Raw genomic sequence first — 18,000 nt, 5'->3', positions numbered from 1 at the left:
TTGATCCAAGAATCAAAGACAACACCCAAGTAGCAAAATGCAGCTCTTGATAGGCAGACCAAAGCGTGTCATAAGATGGACCGAGTTGAGGAAAAAGAAAATGCGTACTGTGATCTGAGAACTGGCTGTTTTACAAGGTAGCCAAAGCGCCGCTTCAAACTCTCCTCAAACTCCCTCCGGTCCTTCATGCAAGAATAAAATGAGAAGATGTCTAGAGAATCTCATGGCAAATTTTTGTATCGAGGCAATGATTGGATGTGTGTGGAACTGCAGTTCTTGTGCTTCTAAGAAAAGCATCTCCCAAGCTAACACTTTTCAATGCTGACAAATAGCAGTAAACAATGAAACGATCTATTAAGACATCTGAAATGTCTCACCTTGCCCTCGTATAGGTTGTAGAACATTAACAGCACATAGCCTGCATTTGGAGAGTTCCTGTCCAAATTCCCCTAGACAATCCATTCCGACATCAACATACATACAACTCTCTCTCTCTCTCTCAACAAGCTAATCCAACACGTATTCACTAGAAGTCTGTAATATTTTCTATCACTTGATGTAAGGATCACTATTAGTTGATAGTGATCACCGGTCCCAGAGATCCTAAATGGTCTCAAGCGGACTTTAATACATTCATATCATCTCATCTCTCTCTCTCTCTCTCTCTCGTCAAGTCCTTCTCCCATGATTCTTCTTCTCTTGTAGTATGCTTCATTGTTCGGTCAGTATTTCACATTGTGTGCAGTATTTCACGTTGTGTGTGTGTGTTTGGACTTCTTCTCGAGCACAGCTTGTTGAAGCTTGTGTTGATCATTTTTCTCAACATTTTGGGCATGCAGATTTTTCTACTCATGAGGTTCTTTCAGCAAGAGACCTTTTATTGCATCATGTAAATTCAACTATCTCTCCTGTGCAAGCCTTGGAGTTGGAAGTTCCTTTCACTGAAACTGAATTGTCTGATGCAGTAAAATCATGTGGTAGATGGAAATCTCCTGGCTGGGATGGTCTCATTGTGGAGTTCTTTCTCAAGTATTGGGATTTTCTTAAGTCTACTTTGCTGTGTATGATTAATTTTGCCTGGCACAATCAATGCATGCCAGCCTCATGTAAAAAAGGACTGGTTAAGTTTCTTCCCAAGAAGCAACTATGTGAATCTTTGACTGATTGGAGGCCTATCACTCTCATGCCTGTTATTTATAAGATCATTGCTAAGATGGTTGTCGATCGTACCAAATGATTTTTACAAGATGGCCTTCATCCGGCACAGTATGGTTTCATTCCTCGTCGGCATATTACAGATAACATTGCCAATGCATATGTTGGCATAGAATATGCATAATACACTGAGCAGAATGTCTTATTGCTACATGTTGACATTGCTAAAGCATTTGGCACTATCCAATGGGATTTTATCTCGCAGATCATGAGAGCATTGGGTTTTGGGCACAAAATGCAGCATGTCATATATTCGCTTTACAGTAACAGTCAAGCTCTTGTATCTTGTCGGGGGATATCTTTGAGACTTGGACTCTTGGTAGTTCTGTTCGCCAAGGCTGTCGACTCAGTGCACTTTTGTATGCTATTGCCCCACACCCGATGCTTCAATACCTGAATCACTTGGTGGCTACTGATATGCTCCATGGTTTGGAAATACAAGGGAGTCCCCTAATGATTGCTCAAGCTTATGCTGATGATTCTTTTGAATACTGAGACACACCTTTCTTCACTTATGCATGCTCTCTCTATATATGGCATGGCTGCTGGTCTTCATGTCAATTTTCAGAAATCAAAGCTCTTACCATTGCATGCTAAAGACTAGCATAGTCTTTTATGGCCGGGGGAGATTGTCCCACCTACTCAGTTAGTTCGTCACTTGGGCTATCCTTTGGGTTGGATGATGACCCGTCGTCAACAAACAGACTGAGTTCTTGAAAAATTGAAAAAGAAGCTCGAGTATTGGAAGATTGGCAATGGTGACAATCCCCATATGGGTTTTTGGAGCATGGCACTGGTGCCAATCTCCAAAATCCTCATGGAGAAAAATTTCCATGAAATTATTTTTCTAAATGTTTTGGTAATTTGAAAAAAAATAAAAAATAAAAGATTATGGTCAGTGGATTATCTTCTGTTATAGAAGGAAGAGAGAGAGAGAGAGAGAGAGAGAGAGAGAGAGAGAGAGAGAGCCGAGACTTAGGGTCCTGGTTACAGACCCTAACATCATGGATGCTTCAGCATCCGGATGGCTCCTTTTTTTGTAAAAAGTGGAGGTTATCGACAGTGCAGAATTTACAGAGCCCTTGGGCACTTTGCTAGAGATTGCCCAAGGAAGAAGAAAAGACCCAAGTGGTCTTCGGGGGCGGCTCCTCCTCACACTGCTCCTTCGGCACCGTCTTCTCACCCTGCACATTCGACACGCACTACCAGGCTAGTACCAGGGACACATTCAGCACTAGTAGCACGTCCAGGACCTTCAGCACGGTCCACACCTCTTGCTTCTCGCTGGGTACTGATCCTCCACTGTCAGTATAGGAGGACACTACCCGTGCTCCTGATCCTCCACATCTTTGAGTGGATGATATTCTTGTCTTGATAGTAGATGCAGATGCCCCTGCCCCCGTCCTATTACATGCAGTTCAGGAGGGGCCTTCAAGTGACTTGATCCCCCTCCAATTTCACTTTTGGACAGGACCAGTGATGATGCTCAGTTTGATTCTCAAACCCCTAGCCCTTTTCTAGTGTAGCCCCTTGCCTCTTTTGCTCCTTAGTCCACAGAGGCAAGAGGGTTTCCTCTCCTTCACCCCCCCTCGAGTGCAGGAATTCTTTGTACTCCACTGCTAGACTTGATTCATAGAAACTCATTCTCTATCCTGGTAGATATGGCAGATATTGGAGAGGAAGATTTTGTGCCCTCCACCTTTGGGAATGCTGTTCTGGGAATGTATATTGGCAGAGCACCCCCTTCCACAGGTGTAGGGGTTCTTTCTCCCGTGGACTTTCCTTCCCTTGGTAGGAGGAATTCTACCCAGGAGAGATTTGTATCAGCCACTAGGTCAAGTAAGGTGTTCCATCTCACTTCCTCTCACCAATGAAAATTGTTATTTGACACATACAGGGCCTAGGCGGTGCGATATGACTGCCTGTGGTGCTGAAGAAGGCATGCCGGGGAGAGGGGGGGGGGTTGCGACCAAACCAAAAGTGGTTCGAATGGTAGGAAGAAGTTGAAGGTACACTTGTGGGAGACTAGGGAATCTGATGAAAAGAGAGGTAATCTGAGTGTCCCCTACAACTAGATAGAAGCCCAAGTGAAGGGCAAGAGAAAGATCCTCCTAGAGCCTAGCGTTGTCTGAAGCATTGTAGCCAGAGACCCAAGTGTATTAAAAACCACCTGGAACAAACCTCGTCCCAATAAGCGCAAATCGGTGAGATGGGAGGCGAGGTCTCCCGGTATAGCTGTGAGCATCCAGTCCATGGCTTGTAACCTGGAAGGTTGGGACTTTCAAGCTGTATAAATGGAAACCCATTCGTCAATCTAGGCAAAAAAGGCCGATTCAATCACAATGAGGATCCGCCCAACAACCTAAGCTGCGGCATGAGGGAGGGGAGAGAGCCCAGGAAGAGAGAGGAGGGTGAGGGAAGGGAAGAGGAGTGTGAGGGAAAGGGGGAGAAGAAGAAGAAGAAGAAATAATATTAGCGTCTTTCTAAGCCCTCACGGAACTATGAGACAAAGTACACACCAAAAAAAGTGTAGCTACTACATCTTTGAAAATCAGAGACTCGAGGAGAGCTCATGGCATCTCAGCTCGAGATTATTTAGTACACATCTAAGTTCTAGTCTTATATCAAAAGTGGCATGCATTACATCAGTTTAAGACTGAGGGTCTTTACGTTTAGATTTGAAGTCTCTAATTAGAGCCATTCCATCACGTTAGACTGCCCATTTTCCTGCTTTGCGTGCATCCTTCTCTTCAGTAAGTTCAGCATTCCTTTGTTTGAGCTGAGTCAGGGTGAGCTCTTCAGATATCCATACCCATGTACCTTTCAGCTTGTTTGTCTACCAGAGAATCTTAACTCGTCTTGCCCTCTCATTGAAGTAAACTTGCTTTTTTTTTGTGAGAAGAAATCTTTTATTTCTATGGAATAATTACATTCATAGCTGCTTCAAAAACGAAGTAGCTACTACTCAACAAAAGATCTCAGTATAAGCTGTATACACATCCTGATCAATCAAACGAGTCTGAAAACAATCGTAGAATGATTGTTGCAGAGATCGTTTGAAAAAAAGAAAGGATGAAAATAGTGGATCACCAAAGACTCTATGATTTCTATCCATCCATAAAGTCCATAGGGTCCAATATCGCACCCATACAAAAAATAAATCTAAACCCTGTCTCTGGGGATGAAATCCAAACAACCAGAAAAATCTGCCAAAAGTAACAGTAGGAAATCGCTGTCGAAGCCTCTGTCTGATGAGAGCAATGAGATCAGAAGTGTTTGGACAGGACCAAAAGATATGGAGCACTGGTTCAGTAGAGTGCGAGCATCTGTGACAAACAGCTGAAGCAATATGTCTGTGTGCGAGTAACTGTCCACATGGAAAAATGCCAAGGAGAACTCGCCATAGGAAAAGCTATTGTCGAAGAGGGACTTTGTAATGCCAAAGGAGACGCAGCCTTTTTCTCCACCACTTCATTGGATGATCTATATGCCAAACAGTATTTGCTCTGTTGGAAATCCAAGGTGGAGGTAATAACACTTTATATAGTGATGACACTGTAATATGTGAAAGCTTCAAAGGACGGACATATGAGGAAGAAGAGCGTAAAATCCAATCCTCAAGCCGATGCTGAATTTCTAAATGAGGTACCGGCAAGTACGGTTGGAGCATTGCTGAAATTTTATGCCATAAAGGACGATAATGAGCTCCCAAGCCATATTTGCGAGCAGCCAAAGAAAAAGATAGAATTGTGCCATCATCCTGAAGTACATCCGCCATAGATGAAATGCCTTTGAAGGAGAGAAAATAAAAACGTCGGGGTTCTTGTATGGCCAAAGGTGGATGGAATACTTTAGACCAAAAGAGATTCTCTACCCTCAAAGAGTTGCCCGAGAGAGAGTCCCTGCCTTTCCATTCCAAGTGGGATAGAATATGTTTCCAATCAAGAAGCAGAGAAGAGACAAAAGGGCATCCTCTGATCTTGCCTTGGATAGAGCCAAATAAAAATTCCCACTGAGTAGGCTGCCAATTCCCAAAAGCAGATGTATGAAGATGTAATAAGAGAGAGCGGATCATAAAAGCCCAAGGCTGATCTCCTTGTAGAAACTGCATCATCATTTTTCCCCTGTGAGCAAGCAAATGCATTTGAATATTGAGAATGTTCAGACCCCCGTGCATCTTTGGAGAACAGAGACGATGCATGGAGAGTAATCTGAGACTTTTCTTGCCATGTTTTGAACGCCAGAAAATTTCCATGATAGCTGACATAAATGAAACCAAATCTGCCTTAGTGAACATAGTGAGAGGCAGATAAAATTGTATGTATGCTATCAAAATGGATTGTGTAATTCGCAGACGAACATGTAATGGCCAAGTTGCAAGCTTCCAATATTCAAGTTTTGCCCTTAACTTTACTAGCACCCAATCAGTTTGTTGTGAACGGGTGAGTCCCCAGCCTAGAGGATAACCAAGATGTCGAATGAATTGAGAAGCAGGGACAATTTCCCCAGGCCACAAAAGATTGTGCCAGTCCTGTGCATGTCAAGGCAACAATTTTGATTTTTGAAAATTTACCTGAAGGCCAGCAGCCAATCCATATGTAGAAAGAGCATGCATAATCATGGACAGATCAGCCCGAGTATTTTTTAGAGTAAAGAAAGAATCATCAGCATATGCTTGAGCAATCATGCTGCGACTGCCAAGAATCTCCAAACCGTGCAGCTGGTCAGTGTCCAAGAGGTGATCCAGATATTGAAGCAGTGGATGAGTGGCTATGGCAAAAAGTAAAGCACTCAGTGGACATCCTTGTCTGACAGAGCAAGCAAGAGTCCAGGATGGAGAAATATCTCCTGAAAGTATGCAAGCAGCTTCACTATCTTGATATAGCCAATTGATGAGTTGCTGCATTTTTGTGCCAAAACCCAAAGCCTGCATAGTCGATGAAATGAAATCCCACTGAATTGTATCAAAAGCTTTGGCAATATCAACTTGCAATAACAAAACATCCTGCTGTGTGTATTTGGCATATTCAATTCCAATGTAGGCATTAGCAATGTTATCGGTGATATGCCTACGCGGGACAAAGACATATTGTGCAGGATGCAACCCATCATGTAAAAACCCCTTTAGCCGAGCAACAATCATTTTGGTAGTGACTTTGTAAATTACGGGCATAAGAGTGATAGGTCTCCAATCTGCCAAAGACTCACAAATTTGTTTTTTAGGAAGGAGTTTAACAAGACCTCTCTTCCATGTGTCTGGCATTTTCTGATGTTACCATGCAGCATTCACCATATATATTAATGGATGCTTCAAAATAGGCCAGTATGCTAGAAAAAACTCGACTGTTAAACCATCCCATCCGGGAGATTTCCATCTGCCACATGATTTGATCGCATCTGACAGTTCCCTCTCAGTAAAGGGTTCCTCCAATTCCAAAGCTTGAGTAGGGGAAATTATTGGAGAAACATTTTGCAACAATAAGTTTCGTGCAAGCAAAACCTGTTGCGAGGGAGGAGCTGCAGAGCCAAATTGCTGGGAGAAGTGATGCACACATACAGAGGCAAGCTGTGACCGTGAAGTAGTCCATGATCCATCGGGCATAAGCACTCTACAAATTTCTGTTTTGATTCTCCTCTGATGCAAACTCTTGAAAAATTCTTTGGAAGAGCAACCTTTATCTGTGAAGGCTCTTTGTCTTGCTCTAGTCTCCCATTTTGCCAGTTTCCTGTGATCATTTAGTTTAAGACAATGTCTGGCCTGACATAGTGTGGTTTGCTCATGCATGGACAACGAATGATGATGACTGAGTTCAGTGAGGTCTTGACAAGTAGACTTGGCCTGAGCAATGGTTTCCCTCAGAGTCTTCGTGTAAGACTTGCCATAAGCTCTAATCACCATTTGCATTTTAGAAATAAAAGATGCCCAGGCATCATCAGCATGAAGATAGCTGCTAGAGGAAAGACAATGAGCTGCTTCAGTAACCATTGCCCTAAATTCAGCATGTTGCAAATAACTATTGTTGATGATTAGATGTCGCCTTTGTGGCAATCTATCTTCTAGCATCTTATGAAAAGATAACCGCAGCCATAGTGGTGCATGGTCTGAATGCACAAAGGCATAGTCAATCCACATTTTGCATGCGAAATCCCCATTTTGTTGGGGAGCGACACTATACCAACGATCCAGTCTTGCCTGATAAGCGGAAAGAGCATTATGTTGAAAAGTGTAGCCCGGTGACAAAGGCTGCAATTCCTTCCAAAGGTCAACCAGATCCAAATGCAAAAGTAGTTGAGACCATGCATGCCTTTCAGGGGATAACATATGATCGTGGCTGGAAGTGTTGTCTCCCTGTTGTGGAGCATTATTGAAATCCCCACATATGTAGGCATAATATCTCCACGGGTATTGTTGCATAGCATCCCAAATTACAGTTCTGTCTCGAGATGACTGAGGTGCATAAACTGAAGCAAATTCAAACACCTCTCCTCTAATAATGCATTGGAGAACAAGCCATCTGCCTTTGTTGTCATTTAATGCAATGACTGGTTGAAGCTCATGTTTGATCAGAAGGACAACCCCTGAGAAAGAGTGCTCCCCACCATAGAAAATGTCATACCCACAGTAGTGTCCTGTCTTGCCTGCATAAATATGTTGGTTGTGCTCTTGTAATGCCACTATGTCAGGCTGAAATCTGTTGATGTACAGCCACACAGATTTCCATTTCCTACTGTCACACATGCCCTGGACATTGAGTGTAAAACAGGTGATGTGAGCAGTCATATATACATATATTTATAGTAATGTAACAACTATGTACAGCAGCAAAAAGTATGAGGTCAGCCTTGCATTTCTATCTCAGGGTCGAGGCCTCGCCCCTGAGAAGAAGTAGTCGCCTGAGAAGTAGACAGCAAAGCAGCAACCTCTTCTTCAGGGAAGAGTGTTTTGCTGGCTGTTATTGCAGCCCATGTAATCCCAATTCCTGTATTGATCTCTGGGGTGTTTCCGCTAGAAGATGCACCATTCCAAGTGCGGGGGGGTGGAATTCTTCGAGCAGAAATACATTGAAGTAAACTTGCACTTGTGTCCCCTTTTGGGAGATACAACTGATGTCATTTTTACCCCATTATATTTGTGGTATCCCCTTCTTGAGGCATGTAAATTTCTCTTCTTCTGTGTGTCCCCCCTCATCATCAAAACACCCAAGACTATCCTTTGGTAGTCCTCCAATGCACAATATTTTCTTATTATGTACTATGGCTTCCTGCTCTTTTACTTCTGCATAGAGATCTGTTTTATTGATTTTGCTGTTGGCCACAATGGCCATTTCTTTCGTGGTTGAGCTTACCTGAGTGGTGATCATCTCTTCAACCGTGGAGAAAAGTGTTGGCGCTATTGGATATGTGTTGCATTTTTCCATAACCTTTACAATAATTTCTTGCTTGCCTTCGCTCTCCATCTCCTTCACCTTTCTTCCAAGAGCTGCAACCATAAGCCTGAGCTCTCTCACTTCTTGACGTAGAAAATATATTTGCTCCTGTGGATCAGGTCCAATCCTCCACTTGTAGTGCAATGCATAGGGGCTGGGTGTCGATATGCAGGTTGCAACGTCAAAGTAGGAGGGCTTTCTAATCAGTGTATTAGGCGAAAGTCTTGTCTTCGGGAGTTCCATGATGGCCTGTGCAAAATTTGATGTGCCCTTTTGTTGAAGCTAATCCCAAGCTCAGCCAAGGGCTCAGCTCATCCTGGGGTGAAGGAAAGGACTGTAGAAAGAGGTACTACGAGGAGAGACTGAGAGAGGGTAAGGGGAGTCGAAGGGAGAGAGAAGAGGAGTGTGAGGGGGAGGGGGAGGCCCAAGGGGGAGAGAGGGCGGAATAGGGGGGGTGTAGGAGGGGGAGGGGAGGGGGGTGGGGGCCTGAGAGGCGGAGGATGGGGGCGGGGGTAGGGGCTCAGAGGCGAGAGAAGGAGCTGGGGGTAGGGCGCAGGGGTAGGGGCAAGGTAGGGAGGGAGAGTAGGAGAGGGAGAGGAGGATGGGGAGGGGGCAAGGAGAGGGGCTGGCTGAGGGGAGGAGGTTGAGGGAGAGAGGGGCTGAGAGGGGGGCTGGCTGAGGGAGGCTGAAACGTAGTAAAGGGAGCTCGGGGAGGAGCAACAGGTCTCTTGTATGCCAAGTCAACGTTCTTTGACCAAAGTCAATATAAAAGATTTCTCTTTATTTCTTTGAGAAGTACATATTCATGACACTGCGATAATAATCAAGAAGCCATCCCAGTCAAAGCTGACTTTGTCAAATCTGGTTTTTTTATACTATTACTTGGGCATACACTTTGTTCAATCAGATTGGGTAGGTGAGTATGATAGCCGACAGTTCACTAGCGGAAATCATTTTTCCTTGGCGAATTATGTATATCTTGGTCGAGTGAGAGACAACCCACTATTGCCACCTCTATCTATGAGCAGAGTATAGGGAAGCCTTCACTGCCACACAACAGATTGCTTAAGGCTGAGGAGGTTACTTGGAGATCTTTGTGAGTGTCAGCGGCAACCCACTATCATTTTCATTGACAGAGTGCTATGGCCTGCACTAAGTACATTGAGATTCACGATCATTATGTCAGAGAGAGGCTTCATGCAAGGGAGACCACATTGACTTATTGCTCTACATACGACCATGTTGTTGATCGCTTCACCAAGGCACTACCCAGAAAAAAGTATGAAGCTTTTCTTACTGATTTAGGTTCATCTCCTTTTGGTGATTGATCCATGTCTCTATACATGTTCACACTTCAATACAGGGGGATTTATTAGATAAAGAATAGTGTTATGAACACACCCTTGGCGGACACTTTCCTCTAGTTAGGAGATTTCTTCCCTATCGTTACTATTAGGGTTCACTTTAATGCATTTGCGCGTTTTATTTTTCTCCTCTGGGCCTTATTCCCTATAAGTCCAAGAAATGAATTATAATGAATTGAGATAAGGTTGGATCTGTTGCTGCCTTAGTATTGCAGGTATCGAAAAAGTAGAGCAAGTCCATAGGCCACACTGATAGAGAAGGGGTCTACTGGTTGGAAAAGATAATGCCTTACTTTCATTGAGTTGCACTATTTATTTTCTTCACATCACGAACTACTTCCTACCCGTTGAGATTATCCTTGCATGTCACTAAAAGAAGGGAAGGCTAAAGTGCAGATTGTAGGGAAGCTCAAAGAGTAAATTGCGGGAAGCAAAATGCTACTTTGGTTCAGGCATTACATAAATGTGGCATGATGTAAGAAAACATTGAGAAATGGCAAACTGCATTAAAAAAAAACTCTGGCTCTGTTGAGGGCTCAGTATACAGATTCCTTGTGATGCTGCAGGGCTTGTTTTTTGGACCTTGACCCTCCAGGATAGCAGATCACAAAAGTAAGCTGCTGTCCTACCATACCAAGATGCAATGTGTACTCACTAGCTATGGAGTGCAGTCTTGAATTGAAATAACCCAAGGTAATGCTTTTTATTGTTGATAACATAGTTGGGTCCGTACACGTATGGTTGGCTAAACCATACGCATATGAAATAACGTATGATTCAGCCCTCGGGGCTGATCCCACAAATATCTTCCCCAAGCCACTTTCCCTTGATCAGTTTGCACACTTTCAACATCAGCTTGGTCTTAGCCAATTGCAACTTAAGAGGGGAAAGTGAAGGTTAAGCTGTACACCTTTGTACAAACTTTTTCCCTTTGTGCTCTTTTTGCACTCTCGTGCATCTTTTTTATATTTATTTTTTCCATTGTGCTCTTTTTGCACTCTCTTGCATATTTTTTATATTTAAGAGGGTCTTAGCCCTCGAGTTAAGCTAACATGAAGCCACAGGTTGGATGCAGTGGAAAAAACTATGGTTGATGCCATTAGAGTGATGACTAGCTTTCTATGAGCAGTAGGCAGCCAGTGTGTAGTCATGACGCCTGGTCAACTTGACAACTTCGCTAGTCTTCCAGGTTTGTGGTCTATCCAACATGTCCATTGGTGGCTACTTCATGTTTCTGTCCAATAGACTGCAGATCAAATGCTTTTGCACTCCTGCTGAATCTCACATCCTTCCAGCATCTCTTTGTCCTGTTCTGGTTAGGGCTATTCCAGGTTACCTGTCTCTTTTGTAGCTTTTCCATAGCAGTAGACGAACATGAAAATCATGAAGTGACTGAAGGATTAAGAGGGGACGACTTGATTTTGAAGAACATGGTGGAAATAATGATTCTATGCTGAAATCAAGGGTGACCCAGTATGACAACGTAATCAAGATACTCGCATCGAAGATGGATCACAAAATGATGTACGAATTCGTATTGAGGAGGTCAACTTTTGAATCCCTTCGATAAGAACAACAGAGAAATACAAATAGGTCTTGTAGCACAAATGTTTAACTAAACAAAACAAGGTACCAGAATCCAATATAGACTTACTGGATGGTTGACTCTCTGAAGTACACGATAAATAAACACTGCCAGTATCTCCAGACAAAAAGGGTTTGAAGCGGTACCTGCAATTCATAGCATTGTCACATGACAACATTTCAATGTATTTCCTAAAAATGGATTCAAATTATTTTTATTAGGCGAGGTCGGTATGGAAGGGGGCATGTTGAAGCTGACAAAAGGACTAGTCTCAGGCCATATTTTTGCTTGATCTTTGTAGTATTAGTCACGCCAAATTAAATACAAATACAAGTACTTTCTTCTTCGTCATCTCAAAGATTCATCATGATAAAGCTTAGAATTGACTTGATCATCTGTCCTCTAAAAAGAAAAACTTCCTTCAAATATCCTGAAGCAACTAACACTTTCCTAACTAATTTGAAACCATGTTTACTCATGCAAATGTGAATTTCCCACCTTCAGAATCAGGCACAACTGGAACTCCAATAGCATGTGTGCTCTGACACACCTCCTCTATCTGCGACACATGGGTCATTTTTAGTCTTCTTGTGACAATCTTCAGTTATATGGAACTCAGACCAAGCAACTCTGGTACCCAAGAAACATCTGTCTATAAATTCTATTGTGCAGTACAACAGCACTATTTCTTTCTTTCTTGGAATACAAAATTAAACATCCTGGAAGTTTTTCTTCATATATAATTTTCTGAAACATACACCAGATGGCAAGTCACCGCCTTACTGTTTTCCAAACTTCATCATTTGGAGCATTTTTATCAGCTAGCATGATTGCTGATGGACGCTTTCTTCGTTCCTCTGCTAGCTTAGGCCAATATTTTCCTGATAGTGACACATTTGACCACAAAAGGGAGATTAAAATTCCAACATGGTGGTGCTTCACACTAAAAAAGCCCCCTAAAATGGTGGTATTTCAGAGACATTCCCAGGAAAAATAACACATTGGGACAAAGACAGGTTTTTGAAGAGTCCTTCAGAGATCAGAAGTTGAACACACATCTCAATGGACTAAAAACTACCAAGATGATATACAAGATTGTGGATATACTTCCATGACCAGTTTATTGCAACGAGATCTCAACTAGGGAAAATTCTTCCTACTGAAAGAAAGTGTACCTTTGGTAAGGTCACCCATTAGGCTGTGCACGTGTTTTCCATCTACAAGACCACCGGGAGTAGTCAAGAGTTCTTTGCAGAGTGCAGACTTTGCACATCCTGGTATTCCTGTTGTATACAAAAGAATGGTTAGCATACAGAGAGAAAGAAAGAAAGAAAGAAAGAAAGAAAGTTTATTAAAGTCTTCGGAAGACCGATGGGTCTATGAGAGGAAGCAATATGTCGTCGTGCCAAGAGCTGTTCATGAGGAAGAACACCCAACAAAACTCTCTACAAGAAAACCTGTTGACAGAGAGGGATCTTAGAATGCCAAATTTGTCTCAAACGTTTCCGCCACCATTTCATAGGACGATTAAGATGCCAAAGCTGATTTGTCTTTTGTGAGATAAATGGGAGGAAGTAGAACTTTATAAAGAGAAGAGACAGTAATATGTGCAAACTGCAGAGGATGGCATGACAAGCCCACAGAAGAAAGTGTCCAGTTTTGAAGACGATCTTGTAGATGCAATGGAGGAACCGGCTGAAAAGGTTGGAGCATCAAAGTAATCTTATGCCAAAGTGGACGATAATGCATTCCAAGGCCAAATTTAGCAGCGGCCAAAGGAAAAGTAAGGGGAAATCCAACATCATCAACAACATCATGAATCAAACGAATCCCCTTGAGACTCAGAAAATACGAACGTCGAGGCTCCTGCAAAGCCAAAGGAAGGGCGAACACTCTAGACCAATATATACTTTCAGCTCTGAAAGAGTTGCCTTGCAAGGAATCATTGCCATGCCAATCCAAGGTTTCCAATCCATTAACAAATGGGAAACCAAAGGACAGCCATGGATTTTGCTTGTCACAGAACCAAAAAGAAACTCCCACTGGGAAAGCTGCCAATGACCAAAAGCTGGAGATTCAACATGCAAGAGTAAATGACGAATCATGGCAGCCCATGGTTGAGAATCTTGCAAAAATTGTATCATGAGTTTCCCCTTATGGGCAAGAATGTGCAGATGGATATTGAGAATATTAAGACCTCCATGCATCTTTGGAGAACAAAGCTGCTGTACCTGAAGCAAACGCAAGCTTTTTTTACCATGGCGAGAAAACCAGAAGATTTCCAGAACCTCAGACATAAAAGAGGCAAGATCAGCCTTGCTGAACATAATAAGAGGCAAGTAGAATTGAATATACGCCATCAGAATAGATTGCACAATTCGAAGATGAACATGCAGAGGCCAAGTTGCCAATTTCCAGTACTCCAGCTTTTTCTTGGGAGTTGCGAGAATCCAATCAGATTGTTGACGAGGAGGATAGCCAAGATGACGAACCAATTGAGTTGGTGGGATGATTTCTCTAGGCCATAAAAGAAAGTACCATTCCTTGGAATGCAAAGGCAACAATTTTGATTTCTGAAAATTTACATGAAGCCCAGTAGCTAAACCATATAAAGAAAGAGCTTGCATTAGCTCAGAAAGATCTTGCTTTGTATTGCGGGGAGTGAAAAAAGAATCATCTGCGTAAGCTTGAGCAAGCAATGGTTTACTGTCATGAATTTTCAAACCATGTAGCTTATCCGTAGCTACGAGATGATCCATATATTGAAGCATGGGGTGCGTGGCTATAGGATACAAAAGCGCACTAAGTGGACAGCCTTGATGCACCGAACAACGAAGAGTCCATGCTTCAGAGATATCCCCAGAAAGAATGCAAGAAGCTTGACTGTCACTATAAAGCCAGTATATGATATGCTGCAATTTCTGCCCAAATCCCAAAGCATGCATTGTCTGAGAGATGAAGTCCCATTGAACAGTATCAAAAGCCTTGGCAATATCAACTTGCAGTAAAAGAACAACCTGCTCTGTATATTTGGCATACTCAATTACAACATAAGCATTTGTGATATTATCAGTGATATGCCTGTGAGGAACAAAACCATATTGTGCAGGATGTAAACCATCATGCAAGTATCCTTTAATACGATCAACCACCCATTTGGTGATGATTTTATAAATGACATGCATAAGAGTAATGGGTCTCCAATCAGCCAATGATTCACAAATCTGCTTTTTGGGAAGAAGCTTTACTAGCCCTTTTTTCCAAGAAACTGGCATATGTTACTGTTCCCAGGCATGGTTGATCATACGCAGCAAAATGGGCTTGAGAAGATCCTAGTATTCAAGAAAAAATTCCACTGTAAGGCCATCGTTGTCCGGTATGGGTGGAAGTGGTTGACTTCCCTTTGCGCTTGGCTTCTCTCTTACCCAAAATTGCAGCATCGTTGGGTAAGGTGGTGTGCCCTCCGCGGCCAAATGGGAACTCCAACCGATTTTGCATTTTGTGAGATACTGATCATCCCACTCCTGACTCCTATTTTGTTACGGTGAATCAAGTGGATATGGGCAATTCTTTTTACAAGCTCAAGTGGGGCCTGTTTGCACGTGCATGTTTTGAATGTAAGAAGTTTGGCCACATGGCTTCTCAGTGCCCTCTTGTTATGCACAAAAGGCCTTTGGAAAATATGCCTTCTCAGATGCCTACTAAAGAAATGATGGGTCAGCCCGTTTTCAAACAGAAGGGTGTCAAGCCTCTTACTCCAACTCAGGAAAAAGGCAAGACACCTGTTGTGTCCAATGGGAATGCCTCTCCCTCTATGCCTTCCACCTCTCAGCCCAAAGGGAAAGACAAAACTTTGTAGGAGGTTTGGCAGACTCCCAGGAAAACTATCGTTGCTAGACGACCTTTACCTTCTCGCACTTGGAATGGTGCATCCTCAATTGGTCGTACTCCTGAAGAAAATTCAGGAGTGGGTGTTACATGGGCAGTTGTGACAGCCAGTCGGACTCTCTTTCCCGAAGAAGATATTGTTGGTTTGCTGTCCACTTCTCAACCAATTGTGATACCTCAGGGCCGGGGTCCGGATCTTGAGGTTGATATGCAGGCCTGATTTCAGTTCTCTCTCTGCTGTACATAATCTATAAATATGCTGTCGAAACTTATATGTTTGACACTTAATGTACAGGGTTTGTCCGAACACACACACACACACACACACAGATTTCAAGCTGTCTAGGAATATCTATTAAAAAAACATTTCCTCTTCAATAACATTGCTGAAAAAACAACACCGTGATGGATAGCAAAAGATGCTTCCTATATAAAAGTGTGGACAAGAGTAGCAAGCCTCTCTACACTCTCATCCTATAAGAGGCCTTTAACGAATTGATGTACCAACAGATGAATTTCGTACACTGGTGAGTAAACCAAACAAACAAAAGCAAAATTGAGAAAAACAGAATATGTTACCCGGAAAAAACACGAGCATGCCCTTGGCTTTTGATGGTTGCTTAGGATCCACAGAAACATCCAATTGCTGAATATTTTCATGTTCTTCAAAACTGCTCCCAATTTCCAGGCCTGCAAGAAAGTCTTCAGTCTTCACATGCGCCCCGGCTGACCCAACCAATTGACGGTTCAGCATGCTTCGTTCTGCAAATTGCTGCAAAAATGGCTCTGCTTCTGATAGATATATTCGCTCATTGAGCTTCTTTTGTTTACATTTATTCGTAATATATCCTGCCCTACAAGACCAAAGAGGAAGATTACTGGGAAAGGCCCAAACCTTCTTTCATGAAGGACATCAAATGCACACATAGGAGATGGTAGATGTCTGTGCTTGCTACTGTTGTGGATCCAGAACATCCTTGTTTCTATAAATTTCTGCAATATTCTGGAGTTGTGAAGGACAATAAATCAACAGACAGACCAGCTATCTAAACCTCAGTGCAAAACCTCCTCTGCTGCTTGACTGGTCCCTTGGAGTTGTTTTATTTAAAAGACCCCTGCAATACAGTTTTCTGCTTCCATCCGGTTTTCACAAAACAATCTTGGTGGAAATCCAACAGTAAAATAAGCTGGTACCATTCCAGACACAAAAAATAAGCTTAATGGCAGAACAACCAAAAGAAAGGCATGATGCAGGCAAATTATGTACACTTCACAATACACGAGCAGAATGAAGAGAAAAATCCTCTCCCCTTTTTTGAAGTTCGTGAAGCCAGGATAGTAACATCCATCTAGATCTTCACCTAGTTTCTAACATTTCAATTGAAAGGTCACCCTATGGGAACGAACTGGTAGTATTTCTCTAGGCACAATGTTGGTTGGTCTCTATAGCATGCACCGATGATAAACAAATATCAAGGTTGGCCTTCCTAAGGTGTTTGACCTACTTATCCTTTTGCTACACCAAATCATGACATCCTTGGCTTCACAAACTCCAAATCCTCAAATAACTTTGCTCTCTCTTGAGTATAACTAGTTGGGTTTCTAGTCTAGAGTTGGGCACTTTCTTCCTTAAGGAGGGTGTTGCTAGAACGAGCCTCTGTAAGCGAACAGAGGATTAAGGAGTGCCAAAAGGGTGACAGGGAAGCAACACTGGACTGTAGCGAAGTAAGATGCAGAATCAGAAGTAGAGAAGAACTTGGCTAGTAGCATTGATGTCAAGCAAGGATGACCTTCATTACTCACAATTTCGAACAATATCTTCAAAGTCAGAAGTAAAGGAATCTATGTAGTTATTTCTTATAGAAGAATTCAACCTTCTAACAAATCTTCGACTAAAAAACACAGAGACCAATCTTGAAACAACTGTGTCATTATGTCATTTAGATTTTGGCCATGAAAAACCCTTACTTTTGAATCGATTATAAAATAGAATTAGGAAGCTGGTACTCAGATGCACAAAAAAAAGGAGTACAAAACAACATGAAGACTTACCATTCAGTCAAAAGTTGATCTAGTTGACGTTGCTTAGTTGATGATGTGCCCCAAATTTCCATTTGTCTAACCAAAAGCAAAGGAAAAGAGCGCCGCCACATTAAGAGTCGTCTTGGTAACCAGTATTCAAAGTCAATTTCACCCCAATTAATCCAATCTTGAGATTCTTTTCTTTCTTTAACAATTTCCCAAAATGCTTGCTTAATTACAAAACTTAGTGAATAAGAGAATTTCAAAGCACTTTCAATATTAATTGGAAGAAGTGTGAGCACAATAAATCAAACCCATTTTCACCTTTTTCTACCAATACATTTTAGATATATACACTAATAGTTTTAGTGAAGCATGGGACATGGGCTTTCCTGGTGTACCTCCCCTTATACTGCTCTTGTGGCAGCCTCACATGATTTATGTTTTTATAATCTTTTGGTACAGCGTCACAAAGGGAGGCATTCCTGAAAGCTGTCCT

The 18,000-nt window shown here is 42.4% G+C and overlaps 1 protein-coding gene across 1 annotated transcript in view; it reads right to left on the bottom strand.

The window, feature by feature from the left end:
- Positions 1 to 18,000, bottom strand: part of LOC147903782 (tRNA ligase 1-like) — a 253,182-nt gene that overhangs the window by 9,744 nt on the left and 225,438 nt on the right. Inside the window, exons 16-23 of the mRNA XM_087401184.1 lie at positions 17,532 to 17,597; positions 16,059 to 16,333; positions 12,767 to 12,874; positions 12,375 to 12,472; positions 12,090 to 12,150; positions 11,661 to 11,737; positions 378 to 449; positions 109 to 182 (exon numbers count right to left, since the gene is read on the bottom strand). Of these exons, the coding sequence (XP_087257310.1) occupies positions 109 to 182; positions 378 to 449; positions 11,661 to 11,737; positions 12,090 to 12,150; positions 12,375 to 12,472; positions 12,767 to 12,874; positions 16,059 to 16,333; positions 17,532 to 17,597 (831 nt within the window). The remainder of the gene's footprint in view (positions 1 to 108; positions 183 to 377; positions 450 to 11,660; positions 11,738 to 12,089; positions 12,151 to 12,374; positions 12,473 to 12,766; positions 12,875 to 16,058; positions 16,334 to 17,531; positions 17,598 to 18,000) is intronic.

The sequence above is a fragment of the Dipteris shenzhenensis genome, chromosome 3, assembly GCF_047967505.1.
Source record: "Dipteris shenzhenensis isolate YYH24624 ecotype China chromosome 3, Dip_SZ_1.0, whole genome shotgun sequence".
Lineage (NCBI taxonomy): Eukaryota > Viridiplantae > Streptophyta > Polypodiopsida > Gleicheniales > Dipteridaceae > Dipteris > Dipteris shenzhenensis.
Note: the sequence above shows the minus strand (reverse complement) of the source record. Positions and strands in the feature narration are given on the sequence as shown.